This window comes from Phodopus roborovskii, unplaced genomic scaffold (assembly GCF_943737965.1).
Source record: "Phodopus roborovskii unplaced genomic scaffold, PHOROB, whole genome shotgun sequence".
Classification (NCBI taxonomy): domain Eukaryota; kingdom Metazoa; phylum Chordata; class Mammalia; order Rodentia; family Cricetidae; genus Phodopus; species Phodopus roborovskii.
Window position 1 is genome coordinate 3,914,273 of NW_026126583.1, and position 16,352 is coordinate 3,930,624.

A 16,352-nucleotide genomic window follows, 5' to 3' on the forward strand; every position below is an offset into this window, starting at 1 on the left:
GATCCATTCAACTGTGCACAGTAAACACAGAAAAGCATAACATTACACACAGAAAGGGGGCATGTGGATATGCACAACTGCACACAGAAAAGGTCCATGTGACTATTCACATATTACTCGTGCAGTTAGAAAAGGTCTATTTGATTGTGCACACCCTACACACATGATTAGAAAGGGTTCCTGGGACTGTGCACACGGAAAAGGTCCGTGGGACCGTACACTCGCCACACACGGAAAGGGCCATGCGACTGTGTACACTACACATGCAGTCACAAAAGGTCCAAGCAAGTGTGTGTGTGTGCGCGCACACACACACGCACACTGATCGTGCCCACACTACACGTGCAGCTAAAAAGGGTCCATCGGATTGTGCATAGCCCATGCACGCGGTTAGGAAGGGTCCGTGCGACTATGCACACATTCCACTGAAAAGGTCCATGCGATTGTGCCCCCGGTCCTCGTTAGAAAAGATCCACGCAATTGTGCACGCCCCACACCCACTTAGGAAGGCTCCACGCCACTTGCCACTTGGCCAGCCCTCGCCATGGGCGCGCCCACCCAGCAGCCAGTCCAGCAGGCCCGAGGAGGCCCTCGCACACCCACCGAGTCGCGGCAGCCCGGGAGGCCCGCGCCACCCACCGTCCCGAGCCCAGCGTAGCCCGCGGGTGGCCGCCACCCAGGCCAGTGTCCACGGCCCGGCGCGCGCTCCCCCGGGCGGCCGCGGCGCCTTTAACCCGGGAGGCGGGCGGAGGCGGCGGGCGGGCGCTCAGAGGAGGGCTCTTTCTTTCTTCTTTTTTTGAATGAACATGACGTACTACAGGAAACCAGGCGCTCCGGCGGAGAATGAAGTAAGAGGCCGGGCCCCCAGCCCCGCGCCCGCCCCCTTCCTCCCCGGACCGCCCTCCCGTCCTGCGTCCGGGTCCCTGCCGAGCCGCCGCCGCCGCCGCCGCCGCCGCTACCGAGTTGCCCGGGCCCTCCCGGGCCGCAGCCGTCACCTCCGAGCCGGCTGCGCCGCGTGAGCGCGAGGACGCGGCCGCCAGCACCGCACCGAGCCCAGGAGGAGAAAGGGTGCGCAGCCCGGAGGCGGGGTGCGCCGGTGGGGTGCAGCGGAAGAGGGGGCCCGGGGGGGGGGAACTTCGTAGCAGTCATCCTTTTTAGGAAAAAGAGGCGGGGGGGGGGCTAAACCCTCCCCCACCACCTTCTTCTCCCGCAGCGCACCACACACAGCGCGCGGGCTGCTCGCTCGGCACCGGCGGCCCCGGCGCGTCCCTGCCTGCCAGCGTTTATCAAGCTGCTCCCCCCCCCGCCCCCGCCCCATTTTTTTTTTTTTTTCCGGCAAACGCATTGGCCTTTCGGAGTTTAATCAGAAGAGGACTCTTGTCCCCGTTCCCCACGCTCTTCCATCGACCCCCTCGCGTGTCTCTCTGCCGCGGAGGGCTGAAGCAATCCAGCGGATTACCGATCCATGCCTGCGCTCCAGCGTTGAGTGTGCGAGTGTAAATTGCCGAGAAGCGGGGGGGAAATCACAGGACTTCTGCAAATGCTGGACTGAAAATTGTAATTCATCTGCCGCCGCCGCCGCCGCCACCGCTGCCTTTTTGGCCCCTCATTCGTGCTCTTGAGATCTCGGGTTGGGATTCCTACGGATTGACATTTTCAGTGAAGCCAAACCGTGGGGACGCAATCTGGAAACCCTCCTGATTTTTACTCTACCTAGCTCCCCCCACACACACACCCGCCCCACCTCCTGATTCATTGCAAGTTTCACAGAAGCTTATACAAGGAGACTTCTGAAGCTCGATGGTGTCGTTGCCTTATATATTTGTTTGGGTTTTACCAAATAAAGAGGGGGAAACTTAACAGAAGATCATGCGGTCCTTAAAACATACAGTAAGTTTTGTTTTGTTTGCACAGGAATTTGGTTTAGTGTAACTTTCAACGGACTCATTTGAGTTTTTCTTACTTTAATTGCATTCGAGCAAATTTAATTTCCAGACAGTTTATTGCAGTCTCTTTAGCGTGTAACTTGTAGCCGATATGCCCTTCCTCCCCTGAGTATATAAAGAACACACCTGATTTTAACTTGCTAAGTGGTCCCGCCCCTCACCTTTCAGCATTGCGGAGTAAGTAGACTGATACTAACAAAGCTTAATAAATAATGTGCCTCGTGAAATAAAGAACCGAAAGGAATTTGAATAAAAATTTCCTGCATCTCATGCCAAGGGGGAAACACCAGAACCAAGTGTTCCGCGTGACTGAAGACACCCCCTCATCCAGGAATGCAAAAGCACATCCAATAGAAGAACTGGATTATAACAATCTTTTTTTCTTTTGGGGCCGTGGGGCGGGAGTCGGGACGAGAAGTGCTATTGGTACCTGAAGCTTTTTTTCCTGGAAAGGATGGCGCAAGCCGGGAGAACAGGGTATGATAACCGAGAGATCGTGATGAAGTACATCCATTATAAGCTGTCACAGAGGGGCTACGAGTGGGATGTGGGAGATGCGGACGCTGTGCCCCTGGGCGCCGCCCCCACCCCTGGCATCTTCTCCTTCCAGCCTGAGAGCAACCCAACGCCCGCTGAGCACCGGGACACAGCTGCCAGGACATCGCCACTAAGACCCACAGTCGCCACCGCTGGGCCCGCGCTCAGCCCTGTGCCACCTGTGGTCCACCTGACCCTCCGCCGGGCTGGGGATGACTTCTCCCGTCGCTACCGTCGCGACTTCGCGGAGATGTCAAGTCAGCTGCACCTGACGCCCTTCACCGCAAGGGGACGCTTTGCTACGGTGGTGGAGGAACTCTTCAGGGATGGGGTGAACTGGGGGAGGATTGTGGCCTTCTTTGAGTTCGGTGGGGTCATGTGTGTGGAGAGCGTCAACAGGGAGATGTCACCCCTGGTGGACAACATCGCCCTGTGGATGACTGAGTACCTGAACCGGCATCTGCACACCTGGATCCAGGATAACGGAGGCTGGGTAGGTGCATGTCTAGCTGAATGAGTCTGGGCTTTGCTCTCAAGGCCGAGATGTAGAGGCTGGGGAGTGAGTGGGTCCTGGATCAAAATGAGCCATGAGCCAATGAATTAAAATCCAGTTTGTAGCTTTGCTCCCCGTCCCAGTCCCTTTCTCTGGTCAGATTACACCCTGCCAACACGGTGTTAGCTCCTGCCTGCAAGCTGTAAAAGAGCAAAGGTCCAGCATTTTTGACCCAGTAGGACTTGGATATAAATGGTATCCCTCCAGTGAATCCCAGAGTTACTTGAAGTCTGAGTAGCTTGTTGCAGATGTTTTGGGTCCTGGGTAGGAAACAGACCTCCAGCTTTCTCTGCATCTTTAGCTCCTCTGTTGGACTAATAACTGAGAAGGTCCAACTAGACAAACAGGCTCCACCAGAGGACGCAGGCATACCTTTTCTGACTCACTTGGGAACATTTTCCCAAAGAAAAACAATACAGCCCCCTTTCCTGAAAAATCATAGCTAAGCTTGTAAAAAAAGGCAAGCTAGTATTCATGGGTATTTGTGGGCACCAGACTGTGCCGTAGTCCCAGTGGGTATGGTGTGCCCTGAAGAACAGGCTGTATACATGCTGTATTCCATCATGCGTTTGCAGAGGTTCCAGACTGTGTTCTGTAACTCACACAAGATTCAGATGTTTACGTCCACTTAATGTCCTTTACTTATCTCTACCTACAGTGTACATTATGTTTGTGATCTCCACTGCTGAATGGACTTGCATCTAGAGTATCTGCGAAAGGAATAGCAGTAACATGTAGGTGTAGAGTGCCCAGCCCTGACTAAGTTGAAATGATTAGTATCCATAACTTTGATGGGCGTCTATGGGGTAATAGTTTCCTAGTATCTCGGGAGATCAAACTTCCATTATTTTACCATGAGATTTCAGCTTTTCCTGCTGCTTTGGTGGTGGGGGGGGGGAGCAGACTCGAGGCTTGTTATACCTAAAATAATTAAGTTATAAAAAAGCAATAATTATTGCCTGACATTTTTTAAAGACTGTTTTAATGAAAAGGGTTTTTATTTTAGTCCTGCTTTGGATAGTCTCAAGAGAATAACTAATTTTTTATAGCACCTAACAGGAACAAAAAGTCTGTAATTGACCACACGTGAATCAAATGTCTAGAAACACATTATGTTTTTACTACAGTTTTCAAGTTGTTTGCAGTCTTTATTTATAAATCTAATATTTATGGGCCCCCAAAAGAAAAAGCCAAGAAAAATAGATGATTGATGTGAACATCTGATCTTATTTGGCCAAAGTTGACAAAATATTGATGGCACTGTTCAAGGTTTAAAAGTAAAATTAACTCAAATGCCCAAGCTTAGATGCCTGAAATGCACATGCTCCTTGTGAATTGCTTGTTTGTTGACATCCCACGTGATCAGCTTGTCAGCGGCGCTGGGGGAATTGGCTGAAGGATGGAAACTAATTTTGTTAGATGTTTAGTTAAGTAGGTGGGCTGATTTTTTTTTAGCTGCTGTATTCAGAGGTGGGGACTTCAGGCTCCAGAACAATCATTTAAAACCAAAGTAAAAAACTTAATAGTTTTATTATTTCATATTTTTATGAAAAAATATAAACTTGTTTCTCTCTACTTGAAGGAAATCCAAGGCAGTAAGTGTGTGGTATTCACTATCAGGTTCATAAAACTGTGGGAAATGGGACCATATGTTTCTGATGGAACGTCAGATACAACCTGACCTCTGTTGCCGGGCGGCAATATGTTGACAAGGCAGACCACTGAGGTTTCTTTTTAAATGAGGCATCTCTTTTTCCTGTGTTCGTCATCAAGTTTTTTGTTGCAGGGCCTATCTTTGTGGTCAGCAGGTATCTGAGGTTGATAAATGCATAGGCTTCATGTTATGAAGCTGAACCGCAATGGCATGCTGGAGGAGATGACAAAAACCATAAGTTATGGAGAACCACAAAGGGCTGATGGCAAATAAAAAATTGTCTGATAGTTTTCCAGAACAGCGCATAAATGGACGACTATGCAGGAAAGGAAAGGGATTGACAAGAAAAGAGTATGTGTCAGGAAATAGAACCACATGTAAACACTTGGAATCAAGGTGGTAGCATTTGAGAGTTCTTGGTGATTGGACTATTATTAGCCTGTGGTCTCAAGTATGTCTTATTAATTTAATTTTTTTGTTTTAGGTATTTGGTGTCTACATTTCCCTTTATGTTAGCCAGGATAGTATCCCTAGTATGTTGACCTTACACTGACTTTTAATAACAGAGCTGAGTTTCAGCAGAGATCTTCTTTTCTTGATATGAGACAATGACTTGAATGATGGGAATAGTTTCCCATGGTCGCTGGAGCAGCTCATCTCCAGAACTATCTATATAGGACACTTGAAGCTTTAAGCTTGAAATCACTTTAGTCTTCTGCTTCAAAGGCAGAGTGCTCCAAGGCTGGGGAAGACTGTGTTCCATGTTTTATTATAGAGGAAACAGTCCTTGGAATGGCCAGCTCCTAACAGAGGGTCCCAGAACCTGCAAATTAAACAAATAATGAAGAAATAATTAGGTACGGCAGAGCATGGCTTACCTCTAGGCCTGCATAAGGGCTGGTGTGCTGCCCAGAGAAAGGCAAGAAAGCTAGAACAGGGAGACAATGGCAGTTCTAGAAAATGTCTGAGACCCCACATATCAGCAGTACGGTGTCGCCTGGTACCTTCTTGGGCTTCACTCTAGTGCCACGGAGGCAGAATCTGTAGTTTCTCTGTGCATTAAAGTCAGAGCTGCTGGCTGCCATGCTTGTTTGTTTCTGGATGTGGGTGGGTGTTGTGTTTCTTTATTTTTTGTATGTTGTTTTGTATTTTGAAGGCTCATCCTATAGACCTCTTTCCAGGGGCCTCCAGGTCCAGAATGTTGCCTGGAATCATGATTCCCAGATGTGCACTACAGCAATCTGACCCCCAGAAGGAGCAGAGAATGAAGGCGAGAAACATTAAATAGCCACAGTTCTACTCCTCGAGAGAATGCTTCTCTTGCTGGTTATGAGCTTGCATTGGCAATTTTGCCATTGTTCAAGTGAGATAGTGTTTCTTCTTCAACTAAAGGGAAACTCATTTCTATGTACCCAGTAGAGGCCAGCTTCCTTTTTGTGAGGTAGTTAGCAAGTAGTTCCCCCTTTCTGAATACAGTTCACACCCACCAAAACATTTGACTAACTGGAAAGCGTTACCATTCTCATGACAGTGGATGGCTACATGAAAGCGCATCATTTTTCTAGTGGCCCGTGTCAGCTGCCACGGCCAGTTTTGGCAGCAAAATGATAGCATTAAAAATAGCATTATGATGATCCAGTCTTAAATAATACATTCCCTGATGAACTGTCCTTGGGAAACTGTGTATCTCTGTCTGCTTGAAATCCCGTGACCACTTTCAATAATTTATTTTGTAGAAGAAGAAGAAGAAGAAAAAAAAAACAAAAAACCATGTTATTGGTCTTGGAGTTTTTGGTCACGTGCTGTTGCTGAGTGATTATGTTTCTGGAACTTCATACAAGTTTTTAGTTCACTCGATTCTCCTTTCTGTGTTGGAGTTTTGGTTGCTCTTTAGCGTCCACTGAAAACATTTCTTCTGTGTGTCCTGTTCTTTCAGTTGGGCCTTCAAAAAAAGAGCAGATTGTGCATTTTAACAACCCATGATTGAAATGGTACATGTCATATTGCTTCAACCCCATAACCACACAAAACCTACTACATAACAGAAATCCACAAAGAGGAATAAGGCAAGCCAAATTCTTGCCATCCTTTTTTTTTTTTTTTTTTTTTTTTTTTTTTTTTCTTTACCTCTCCTTCTTCTCCTTGTTCTGTTTTGTGTCTTGGAGGGATGATACATCCACATAAGAAAACAGCTTGGGGGGGGTCTTTGAGTGTATTACAGTAGGGGTGCCTCCCACACGGCACTTTACCTCAGTTGCTTTAAGGACTCTGACTGTGTCTTCATAGCAGGTTAGCAAAGCAGTGTGTTTGTATAAGCAAACAACACTGCCTTTGTTGTGTACAAGTTCGAAGGTATTCCCCCCCCCCCAGAGGTTTGTGAGTCAACGGTTCTGTTAAACCTTTTTAAGGTAATCCGATATTACCTCTTCCAGGTGTGGCAGTGACCTTTCAATCTGGTCATCCTGGCCCCTGGCTGCGTATAGAGACCACTCAGTGACTTCGGCTCCCTGTCAAGTGTGTCTTTCATTCCCCTTAGTTTAGTTCAGACACATGTACGCATCTAAGCAGGTGAAAAATTGTTCCAGGACTGAGTTTCCAGCAGACAAGATGGCAAGTGTCATGTGTACCAGGCCCTGGGTAAGGTTGGGCACATTGGAAGGAAAGCTAACCTCGGGCTGGATAAGTCACAGGCCAGGGCTTTCTGTGTCTTAATGAACTCAGAGGAACCAGGATCCCCGGAGAAAGATCCCAGGCTTAGAAAGAAAAGACAAGTATGTTGTTTCACATGTGCTTCAGCCTGATCTTAAATTATTTCTAGCCATATGGTTGGTTGTTCATGTGTGCATCGGGCTGATGTAAATAAGGGGCCAAATGCAGATAATTTAAAAAGTAACTAACATAGATATAGGATTAACAGAACTGAAAGGTGGGGGGAGTTCCCTTTTTAAATAGCAACTCACAAAACAGTTTATGCACATTGAGTAGACTTAATGGACACTAGTCTGCAGTCTTTAGAGAATTTCATTAAAGTGTTTTAAGGAAAAGACAGTCAAAGTTTGCTCTAATTAGAACACGGTAGTTTGGAGAAATGTCTTAAACAAACCTCTCTTATACACAGAAAGATACAGGTACATTTTGAAGCAGACTAGAGATAACCCCCTCTACCCCCACCCCCGCCCTCAGCCTTTGAGAAAAAGAAACGCTTTTATTTTGCTTCGGTTTCGGTCCTAGTGCTATGCTGTTATCAGATGTTTCTCTTCTGAAATGTGATTCACAATTTACAGGAATTCGTACTCCACTCTCTCTGTGTTCCTAAGCAACAATGTATGGTACCCATGGGCCTCTTTCCTTAAATGCAGGTGGGGAGAGTTTTAACATTAAAACGTTCTTTTCCTTCATCTAAGGTCTGCTGCAGGTGGCCGTTTTGAATGGCCAGCCGTATAGTGCCGCGTAGACCTCCAGTGAGCACGAGTGTTTAGAAGATTCCTGTCTCTAAGGCCTCTTAGATTTTCTCATCTGAGTATAGCTAACTCCTTGTCACCATGCAACAGTTGAAGGGTAGGACTACATGGAGAACATGGCATTGTATCCATATTCTTCCAGAAGGTAGAAGATAGTGAAATTCCACTAAAGCCACCATATAGTTCACCTGATCTTGCCACAGACAGAGAGGCAGGTAAAAATTCCATTGACCGGTGCTGTTTCCTCCAGAGATCATAAATTCCAACTCCAAGCAGGGAACAGCATTGGCTGGCATAGATTTTACTTGCTGGGATCTTGGCAGTGGGCTTTACAAATGCCTTAACTAACTAAAGCAAGGTGACCTGTTGTAATGACTACTTCCCCAAACCCACCCTTGAACATGTTTGAAAAGGGACTCTCACTGACATGCTGGTGTGGCCCCTTTGGCTTGGCTCTCTGGGTGATGTTCTTGGGTGTTCCAGCACGTTCCATGAAGAGGTTAACCATGGAAGTGAGCACACGTTCTTTTACACATGGCACATGGAACACGGACCTCAGCAACAAACCATCAGGGGACCTTGTATTTCTGTTCCGCTGTTTGTTTTGCCTTTAGGATTTTGGGGCCAGAAAGAATTCCCTTTTTAGTTAATAATCTGCTCTCTGGGGTTTCAGCACATGAGTCAGAGGCTTATGACTGACTCCCTCTGCTCTTTATTTGGTCTCCTGAAAACAACTGGAGAACACAAGTGTCAAGAGAGCTTTAATTTTTCAAGGGAGATTTTTCCCATTGAGAACCATACATTTTTTTTCTTGTGACAGTTCCGGTTACTATATTTCTCCATTTTAAGCTATCAAAAAGGCAATTAGGCAACAAAAGAATAATGGGAGTTTACTGGTGTTAATATGTAGTACCCCAAACAACCCTTCCCTTCTCAGTTGCGTCTGAAATTTCCAAAGAAGACAGGACAAATTCTTAGTTCTCTTAATTCAATGCTTACCTACTATATAATGCACATCCTTATTACAATTAGAATAGAAATAAAATCAACTGAAAATTGTGTTGTCAACTGTATATGTTAACTTATTATTCAGGGTGGGGAAAGTTGTTGTAATTTATAAAAGGTGGCATAAGAGAAAAAAAAGACACCATGTGACAGATCTCCAATAAAGGGTTTTTTTTTTTTTTTTTTTTTAATTAGGAGAAAGGGAATAGGAAAAGCAGGGAGAGGAGAAGAGAGACTGGTCTCTGTAGACAGAAACATTTGAGAGAGAGGAGGGAGAGAGGAGGTGGGCAGGGCCCTTTTAAAAGGGAAGGTAGTGAATGTGCACAGGTGGTGCTCTTAGTGGCTGCAGCTGAGGGCATATCCTGTCAGAACCCCAAGGGCAGGCCTGTACAGGTGCCTGAGTACTAACAAAAATAGTTCCATACAGGATGGCAGCTTTGGCACCTCTAAGTTTAAACTCCAGGCCATTGCTATTTCCTTTTTAGATCTTTGCCAATATCATCACCATCATCTTCTCCTTCTTCTTCTCTTCCTTCTTTTTCTTCTTCTTCATTTTCTTCTTCTTCGTCATCTTTGTCTTCTTCTTCTTCCACTGAAAACACAAAGAAGAGTTTTGAAAGCATTTCATGACAAAATTCTAAGTATGTTGAGGCAGAGCCGCATGCTAAACATTGAAACTGTAGCAGCCCAAGAGTAAGATCATCCGAGGAAGCCTTAAGAAAAGTAAGTAGCTGTCTATGAACCATAATGTCAAGTTCCCAGTATCTAAAACAATGGTGGACATGGAAGGCTTTAAAGGAGCATGTTATTTAGGAAAACATGCATTCTAACTTTGTTTTCACAGAGAGAAACAGTTATTGGATACCTACATATAAAAAGCTGAGTGCTAGGTGTTTTGTTAGTGTTTTAAAGAAGAAACATATAGGCTGGGGCAAATCTATAAGTAGCTGCAGTCCTTGACACTTTTAGCTGACAGAGATTTAATCTAGTTAGAAGGAGCATAGAGAACAGAGAGGGTTTCTTATGAGAGAGAGTTTTGAAGCAAATTTTGGAGAATAGATAAGAGATATGGGGAAGGAATATTTAGGGTAGTGGGACCCAGAGCAATCAAGCACGTGAGGATGTGTGAGGTCTGCAGTTGAGACTGAGAGGTCTGCCTTGATTAGAGCATCAAGAACATCCCAGGAAGAACTGAATCTGAGAACCCAGTCTTTGGTCCTAAACTAAGAGAGCTGTGTTTAGCTCGGTGGGTGTTGAAAGGAGGTAGAGCAGGATGTGTATGCTAGAGAAGACTGATGATGGTTGAGGCTAGACCAGAGAGACCAGCTAGGAGTGTGAACCCCATTAATGGGAAAGGCTGGGTGGGTGGGAACTGTGCAGATGTAGGACCAAGAGACTGGGATTCCACGAGGAATGAGGGACAGAAACGATGAGAGGACCTGAGGTGTATATCCCCTGCTCAAACAGCACAAAGCCCTCTGCCTTCCAGAGAATGGAAGCGCACTTGCCATGGCAGGTAAACGTAGAGCTTGACTTTAGACTCCTTCATCGTGGGCCTTTATGAGGATACTCAAGTGGGAGAGCCAAGTAAGCAGTGAGATTTAAGAACCAGGCATTCAAGGGGAAAATTGAGGGTGAAAAACTAACTGCCTTCATGCCTAAACTGTGTGGGCTTAGGGGAGCCCCTCTGCTCCCCTCAGTCCCCAAAGTGGGCCTATATACCACTGCTGAGCCTGCCAGCTTTGATTACTGTTATTCACACACCAGCTTTTCTAGGCAGTCCTGTAAAGCCTGCTGTGGACTGGGCTTCAGGATCTACCCAAAGCTTGCTTCATGAGATTGTCTTCCCACTCTCAAACAGAAATTGAACTTGAGCTTCACTAGTGCGGTCCTGCTGGGTATGTAGGCCCTCCATTAATGATCTAAATTCAAGGGACTTTGGGAGTCATTGGGACTTCTGGGTGAACTAATTTATCCTATTGAATTCGAGATGACATTTTGCGTATATAAACAGTAAGTGTTTTATAATAGAGATTAGGCTTATGAAATGAATGAATTAATAAAATTGTTATTAAAGGCACTTTGGGTGTTTAAGTCATTGTAACCCGCTAGTGTTGTCTTAGTCTCTTGGTGAGTGATCTGTGCCCAACTGTGGCATCTTACTTGTTAATTACGGTTTATGAGAAAAAAAGAAGAAAGCATACCTATGGTTTCCTTGTTACCTTTTTCTTTGAATTAAGAAAGTAAAGATAGGTCTTCTGGATTTTGCATTAAACATTCATCAGATCTTACACATCCTGTGACATTGCTGATGCTACATTCTGTGTATTTATGCAAAGGTGACATGCACACAGAATACAGACATGTACCTTCTTTCCTTCCCCTCTCGTGTTTCAGATCTAAACCAGACTGTGAAGGTCTTGATGTATGAGATTATTCATCACCTTATCATTAAAGAAAGCAAGGCATGTGCAAGGTTCTCACAGAAGGACGAGGTGGATGTTAGCTGCTATCAGTGTGGTAGCTCAAAGATTAAGCAAATCGTACAGAAACTGTGAAGATAATGATTTTCTCCCATAAAATCGAGCAGCCTACTGAATCTGGAAATCAGTTCAGGACAGCATTCCCAAAGATGTGAGAGAACTTAAGATTTCACTTCTACAGACCTTGACCGATAGGAAGACTATCAGGGCTGTCACTAATAACACTACTGGCCCAGTAGCTTTGGCTACATTTGTGTTCTGCTTCAAGCCAGCCTCACAGCCTGTCTGTGGTTTTGAGAACTGGAGGAATTTGTGTTTGAGAGCCCTCATCTCTTGGCATAATGCAAATGTAAAACCTTGTTACTCATCATTTGTCGTCTGTTTGAGAAGATCATATGATTTGTTTACTTGTAATGAAGGTGGACCATACTTCTCCAGGGGCTTTTAAAACGACGGATGTGTCAACTTGCAGATTTGTCCCCATGAATGAAACCACAAATTCTCTTTCTGTCTCCCCTCCCCCCCTTCCTCTGTGGCCATCTGTGCCTCGTTCCCATTGCCAGCCCCTCTTCAAGTGGCTTATCTTTGAGTGAATTCAGAAACTTCAAATTATAAAGGACACCCAGATAATTGGCCTGGTCTCCAAACTATCTGTCCCCTGTGCAGCTGCCAGATTCCTTCTTAATGAATACATCCACTGACAGAGGGATCTCGAGCTTGCCCATATCCGTGAGAAAATGAACTCTCCTGCTCTACAACAGCTTGCAGCACAGGGAAAGCAATGACGGCCATTGCACGAGTTTTCTTTGAATGTAATTTTCTTTCCCATAAATGATACTTTGAGAATACAGTTAAGGGGTTATTAGTTTTCTATTTCGTGCTTGGCCTGCGTGTGAGAATAACACAAGCTGTCGCTGCAAATCAGTAGCTTTATCTGGTTAATGTGAGCGTTTAATATTTGGCTCGATTAAAAATTAACCGATGAAAGTCCGTGTCATTGGAATCTGAAGATGCCTTTTGTGAGGAACATTTCAAGGGCATGACCAATGAGCAAATTAGTGGTTTAAAAACATGGAAAATGGAGGGGAGGGGTAATGTGGGTCGAGGCATTTGACTTTGTCTTCAAACCTCTGTCTGTTGGGACAGTAAAATGTTGGAAAGGACTTCCCTGGTTGTGATTGTTAAGAACAAACTTAATAGTTTTGCATTGGGCATTACCTGAACAATTTCTAATTGACCATATACTTACTGAACATGGAACAGTAAATCAACTGTTAATTTATATGACTTCTTCACAACACATTGTATTAATTATGATGCCTGTATGAGGTTGACTGTGGTACCTGACAGATACGAATACGGGGGGAGGATTTTGTGGGGAGGGTTTCAGGGTTTTAGAAGGTTCAGTTTGTGATTGATTGGCCTTAGGTGCTTGGACAGAGAGAGCATCATGGTGTGGAGATTGTATAGTGGATGCTATTCTTAACAGATGGGGGCAGGGATGAGCTAACCCCAACAGCTGGCCCGTATCATCTAATTCCTCGAACTAGGGCCCACTTGCTGATGTTTCCAGATAGGGACCAATGTGAGCCTGAGACTGACGAGATTGCTCTGTGGTTAGGAGCACCAACACACTCTTCCAGATAACTGGGTTTGGTTCCCAGCTCCCGCATGGTGGCCGACAACTGTCTGTAATTCCAGTTCCAGTGGGTCTGACGTCCTCTCCAGGCGTCTTCCAGCGCTACACATGCAAGTGGTACACGAGCATACCTGCAAGTAAAGCATTTATACATACCTAAAATAAAACAAATGTGAGCCTATGGGGAACATATCATATTGATATACTAGATAGCACTTGTATAAGCCAGGTCTGGAGCAAGATGGCTGACTTTCAGTCCAGGGGTTGTGGGGATCAAGAATCAGGCAGGGCAGAAAGGTGTGCCTGGAGCTGAGGGAGAAGAGGGCAGCCACAGCAGAGGCATCCGTTAGGCCAAGAAGGGATTCCCAGGAAGTAACCAAAGACCGAAGGAGAAGCATAGTTAGCTTAATGAAGAGGAGAATGTGTAAGCGACCGACACAGGTTGTACTGATGGAAGAGTACAGCCTGGCTGGAGCAGAGGACACACACAGTGGGCTCAATGCTGGTGACGTGCCACCAGCAAGGGCTCTTTGCACATCGGCCAGGCTGAGACCGTGAGACAGATGATGCTTCTGAGTAGAAATGAATGGCCAGTGAGAGACCATGTGCCTGACTTAGGGACTGGCAGTGAGGATGCCAGGGGTTAGGAGTAGATGTGGTGGTGGGCTGAATATTTCAGGTATCACTCATTTTCTTTTTACACTACAGTGATTACCCCATAACTATTTTCAGAACACTGTTTGAGTTGCCCCGTCCATTTCACACTCTCTTACACTGACAGCGCCTGGTCGAAAACTTTCTGTGGCTGGAATTCACAGTGGCACAGCCCCCTTTGAAAGACCAGTTAATAGACATTTCTTTGAAGAGAATTCAGTTATGAAAGGCAGCTGTCATAGAATTTTCCTTCAGGTGAAACAAAGAGAAAACTATTCTGTAGAGCCTCTTTGTGGGGGCCTAAGAAAGGCAGGTGCTGAAGCCCCCTGCTCTGTGGGTTCAAGGACCACACTTCTTTGCTGCTCCAGAGGGGAAACCCTCCAGCAGTGCTTTAGAAGCAGGAAGCTAGGGATGTGGTGTGTTTGGCATCCCATACATCCTCCCGCCGTCCGGGTGTGCCTTCCTAAGACATGATTGCTCCACAGGAGTTAGATCAAACCTGCTTAAGTTTGAAAATTTTATCCTCTACTATTCTCTACTGAAAAAAAAAATGGAAATGTGGCTTAATGATAGAATGTATGCCTAACCTGTTATTAATTCCTCAAGACCAAACACACAACACACACAGACACACACTCACACACACAGACACACACACACACACAGACACACACACACACACACACACACACACACACACTCAAATGCAGTCTCTGGCTTTTGGTTGTTTCCCCTCCTTTGGTTCTGTGTTCATAAAGAATTTACTTATTTATGTATTTGTTTGTTTATTTTGCTTGCTGCAGAGGGAATCTAGGTGTTTCCCATTTGATGTTCACACATGAGCTCAAGACCCTGTGAGCCAGGTGGTCTTGTTCATGTGGCCCCTAGGAGAACAGTTTTAACAGAGTAATTGGAGATCGCTGTCATACTCCATGAGATAATTCTATAAACCACCCACCCTGTCAACACGGAGAGAGTGGAGCTGATCACCACAGACGATAGCTCTTGGCTATCCAGCAATTATGTTTTTTATTTACTTTTAAAAATGAGCTCCTCTCTAGGTAAATAGTAAAAAATGGGAAAGCATTCATTAAATTAAAAAAAAAAAAAAGGCGTTGCTTTTGTCCTCGGGGTCACATTGATGTGCACACTGATTCTACTTCAGTCATTCAGCAAGCACGGATGGATTTGGTGCAGGACTGGAGTGCTAGGCCAGCAGCGTGAGGGTTCTACCCAGAGTGGGGCAAAGAAACTCTTACTGTTGGGTGTGGTAGCTGGTGTCAGCAATTCCAGCCCTCAAGAGGCTGGGACTGGAGGTTTGCTAGCCGTTAAAGGTCAGCCTGGGCTTGTGATGCAGACCTTTAATCCCAGTACTTGAGAGAAGCAAAGGCAGGCGGGTCTCTTTTGATGTGAGGCTGGCCAGCTTGGTCTCCACAGTGAGTCCAGGACAGCCAGCATTACACAGTGAGACCTCCTCTCAAACAGCAACAAAGCAAACCAAATTGTGGACTGGGCACTGTTGTAGGGGACTAGAGCTGAAACAGAAAACATGATGCTCAAGGGCTTTCTCCTCCATCCACCCCTTGAGTCCTACAGTGAGGATATCAGAGCAGTAATTGTTGAACTAGCATAGCTGGCGATCAGGGAAGGCTGTGTGAATCGGTGCTCTGAAGGCAAGGGGAACTCGTGTGTCTTCGGGTGCCGCTGTAGTTCACACAGCAAAGGGTGGATGCTTTTGTTCATAATACACCCCACGTTTAGTGTTCTCCCCTTAATTTCCCATCAGCTTGAAGTCAGATGCTACACAACAGCATCAATTACAGAGAGAGACGGTTTTTGGATTATGGGCTTGAAGCAGCTCTCCACTTGGGAACCTCTGTTTCTCCTCTCCCCTTTGTATTTATTGCAGCTCTGGCCACTGGCCTGGGCATTAGGAAGCAGGAAGGAAGGAAACAATAATTTATTGAACCCATAAGTGCCAAACCCCAAGTTTAATCTCAGTAACCCCTAAGAGTGGGAAGCAGCATCATAACCATGGAAACTCCAGTGACTTCTCCCACTCCTCAGCAAGCCCTGCTCTTGCATTCAGGCAACCCCACTGATAACTAATGGCCTCTGGAACATAAAGAAACATTTAAACATTTAAACGGGGACTTATTAAAAATGACAAGTTGATACATGCGGGGTTTTGTTTTTGTTTTGTTTTCTTTAAGAAGTCACTTAGTCATCCGTATTTCAGCAATAAGGAGACAAAACCTTCCTCACATTATGGGTCCTACGCAGTCTTTCGTAGCTAAGGAAAATGAAGCTTTTAAAGGTTTTTATTCTGTGCAGTTTCCGTGAAGCTTTTGGAGAAATAAGTGGTCACCATTGTTTTGTCCAGGGCCAGACACCTGACTGCTGCAACTTCCAAAGGTCAG

The 16,352-nt window shown here is 45.6% G+C and overlaps 1 protein-coding gene across 2 annotated transcripts in view; it reads left to right on the plus strand.

Annotated features, from left to right (window-relative positions):
- The first annotated feature begins 1,333 nt into the window (after window positions 1–1,333).
- Bcl2 (BCL2 apoptosis regulator) overlaps window positions 1,334–16,352 on the plus strand; it is a 158,792-nt gene continuing 143,773 nt past the window's right edge. Inside the window, exons 1-2 of one of the 2 annotated variants that reach the window (XM_051203898.1) lie at window positions 1,334–1,890; window positions 2,400–2,976. In XM_051203898.1, the coding sequence (XP_051059855.1) occupies window positions 2,401–2,976 (576 nt within the window). In that variant the 5' untranslated portion in view covers window positions 1,334–1,890; window position 2,400. Of the gene's footprint in view, window positions 2,977–16,352 lie in introns of both variants that reach the window. The other variant, XM_051203897.1, reaches the window with a different exon arrangement.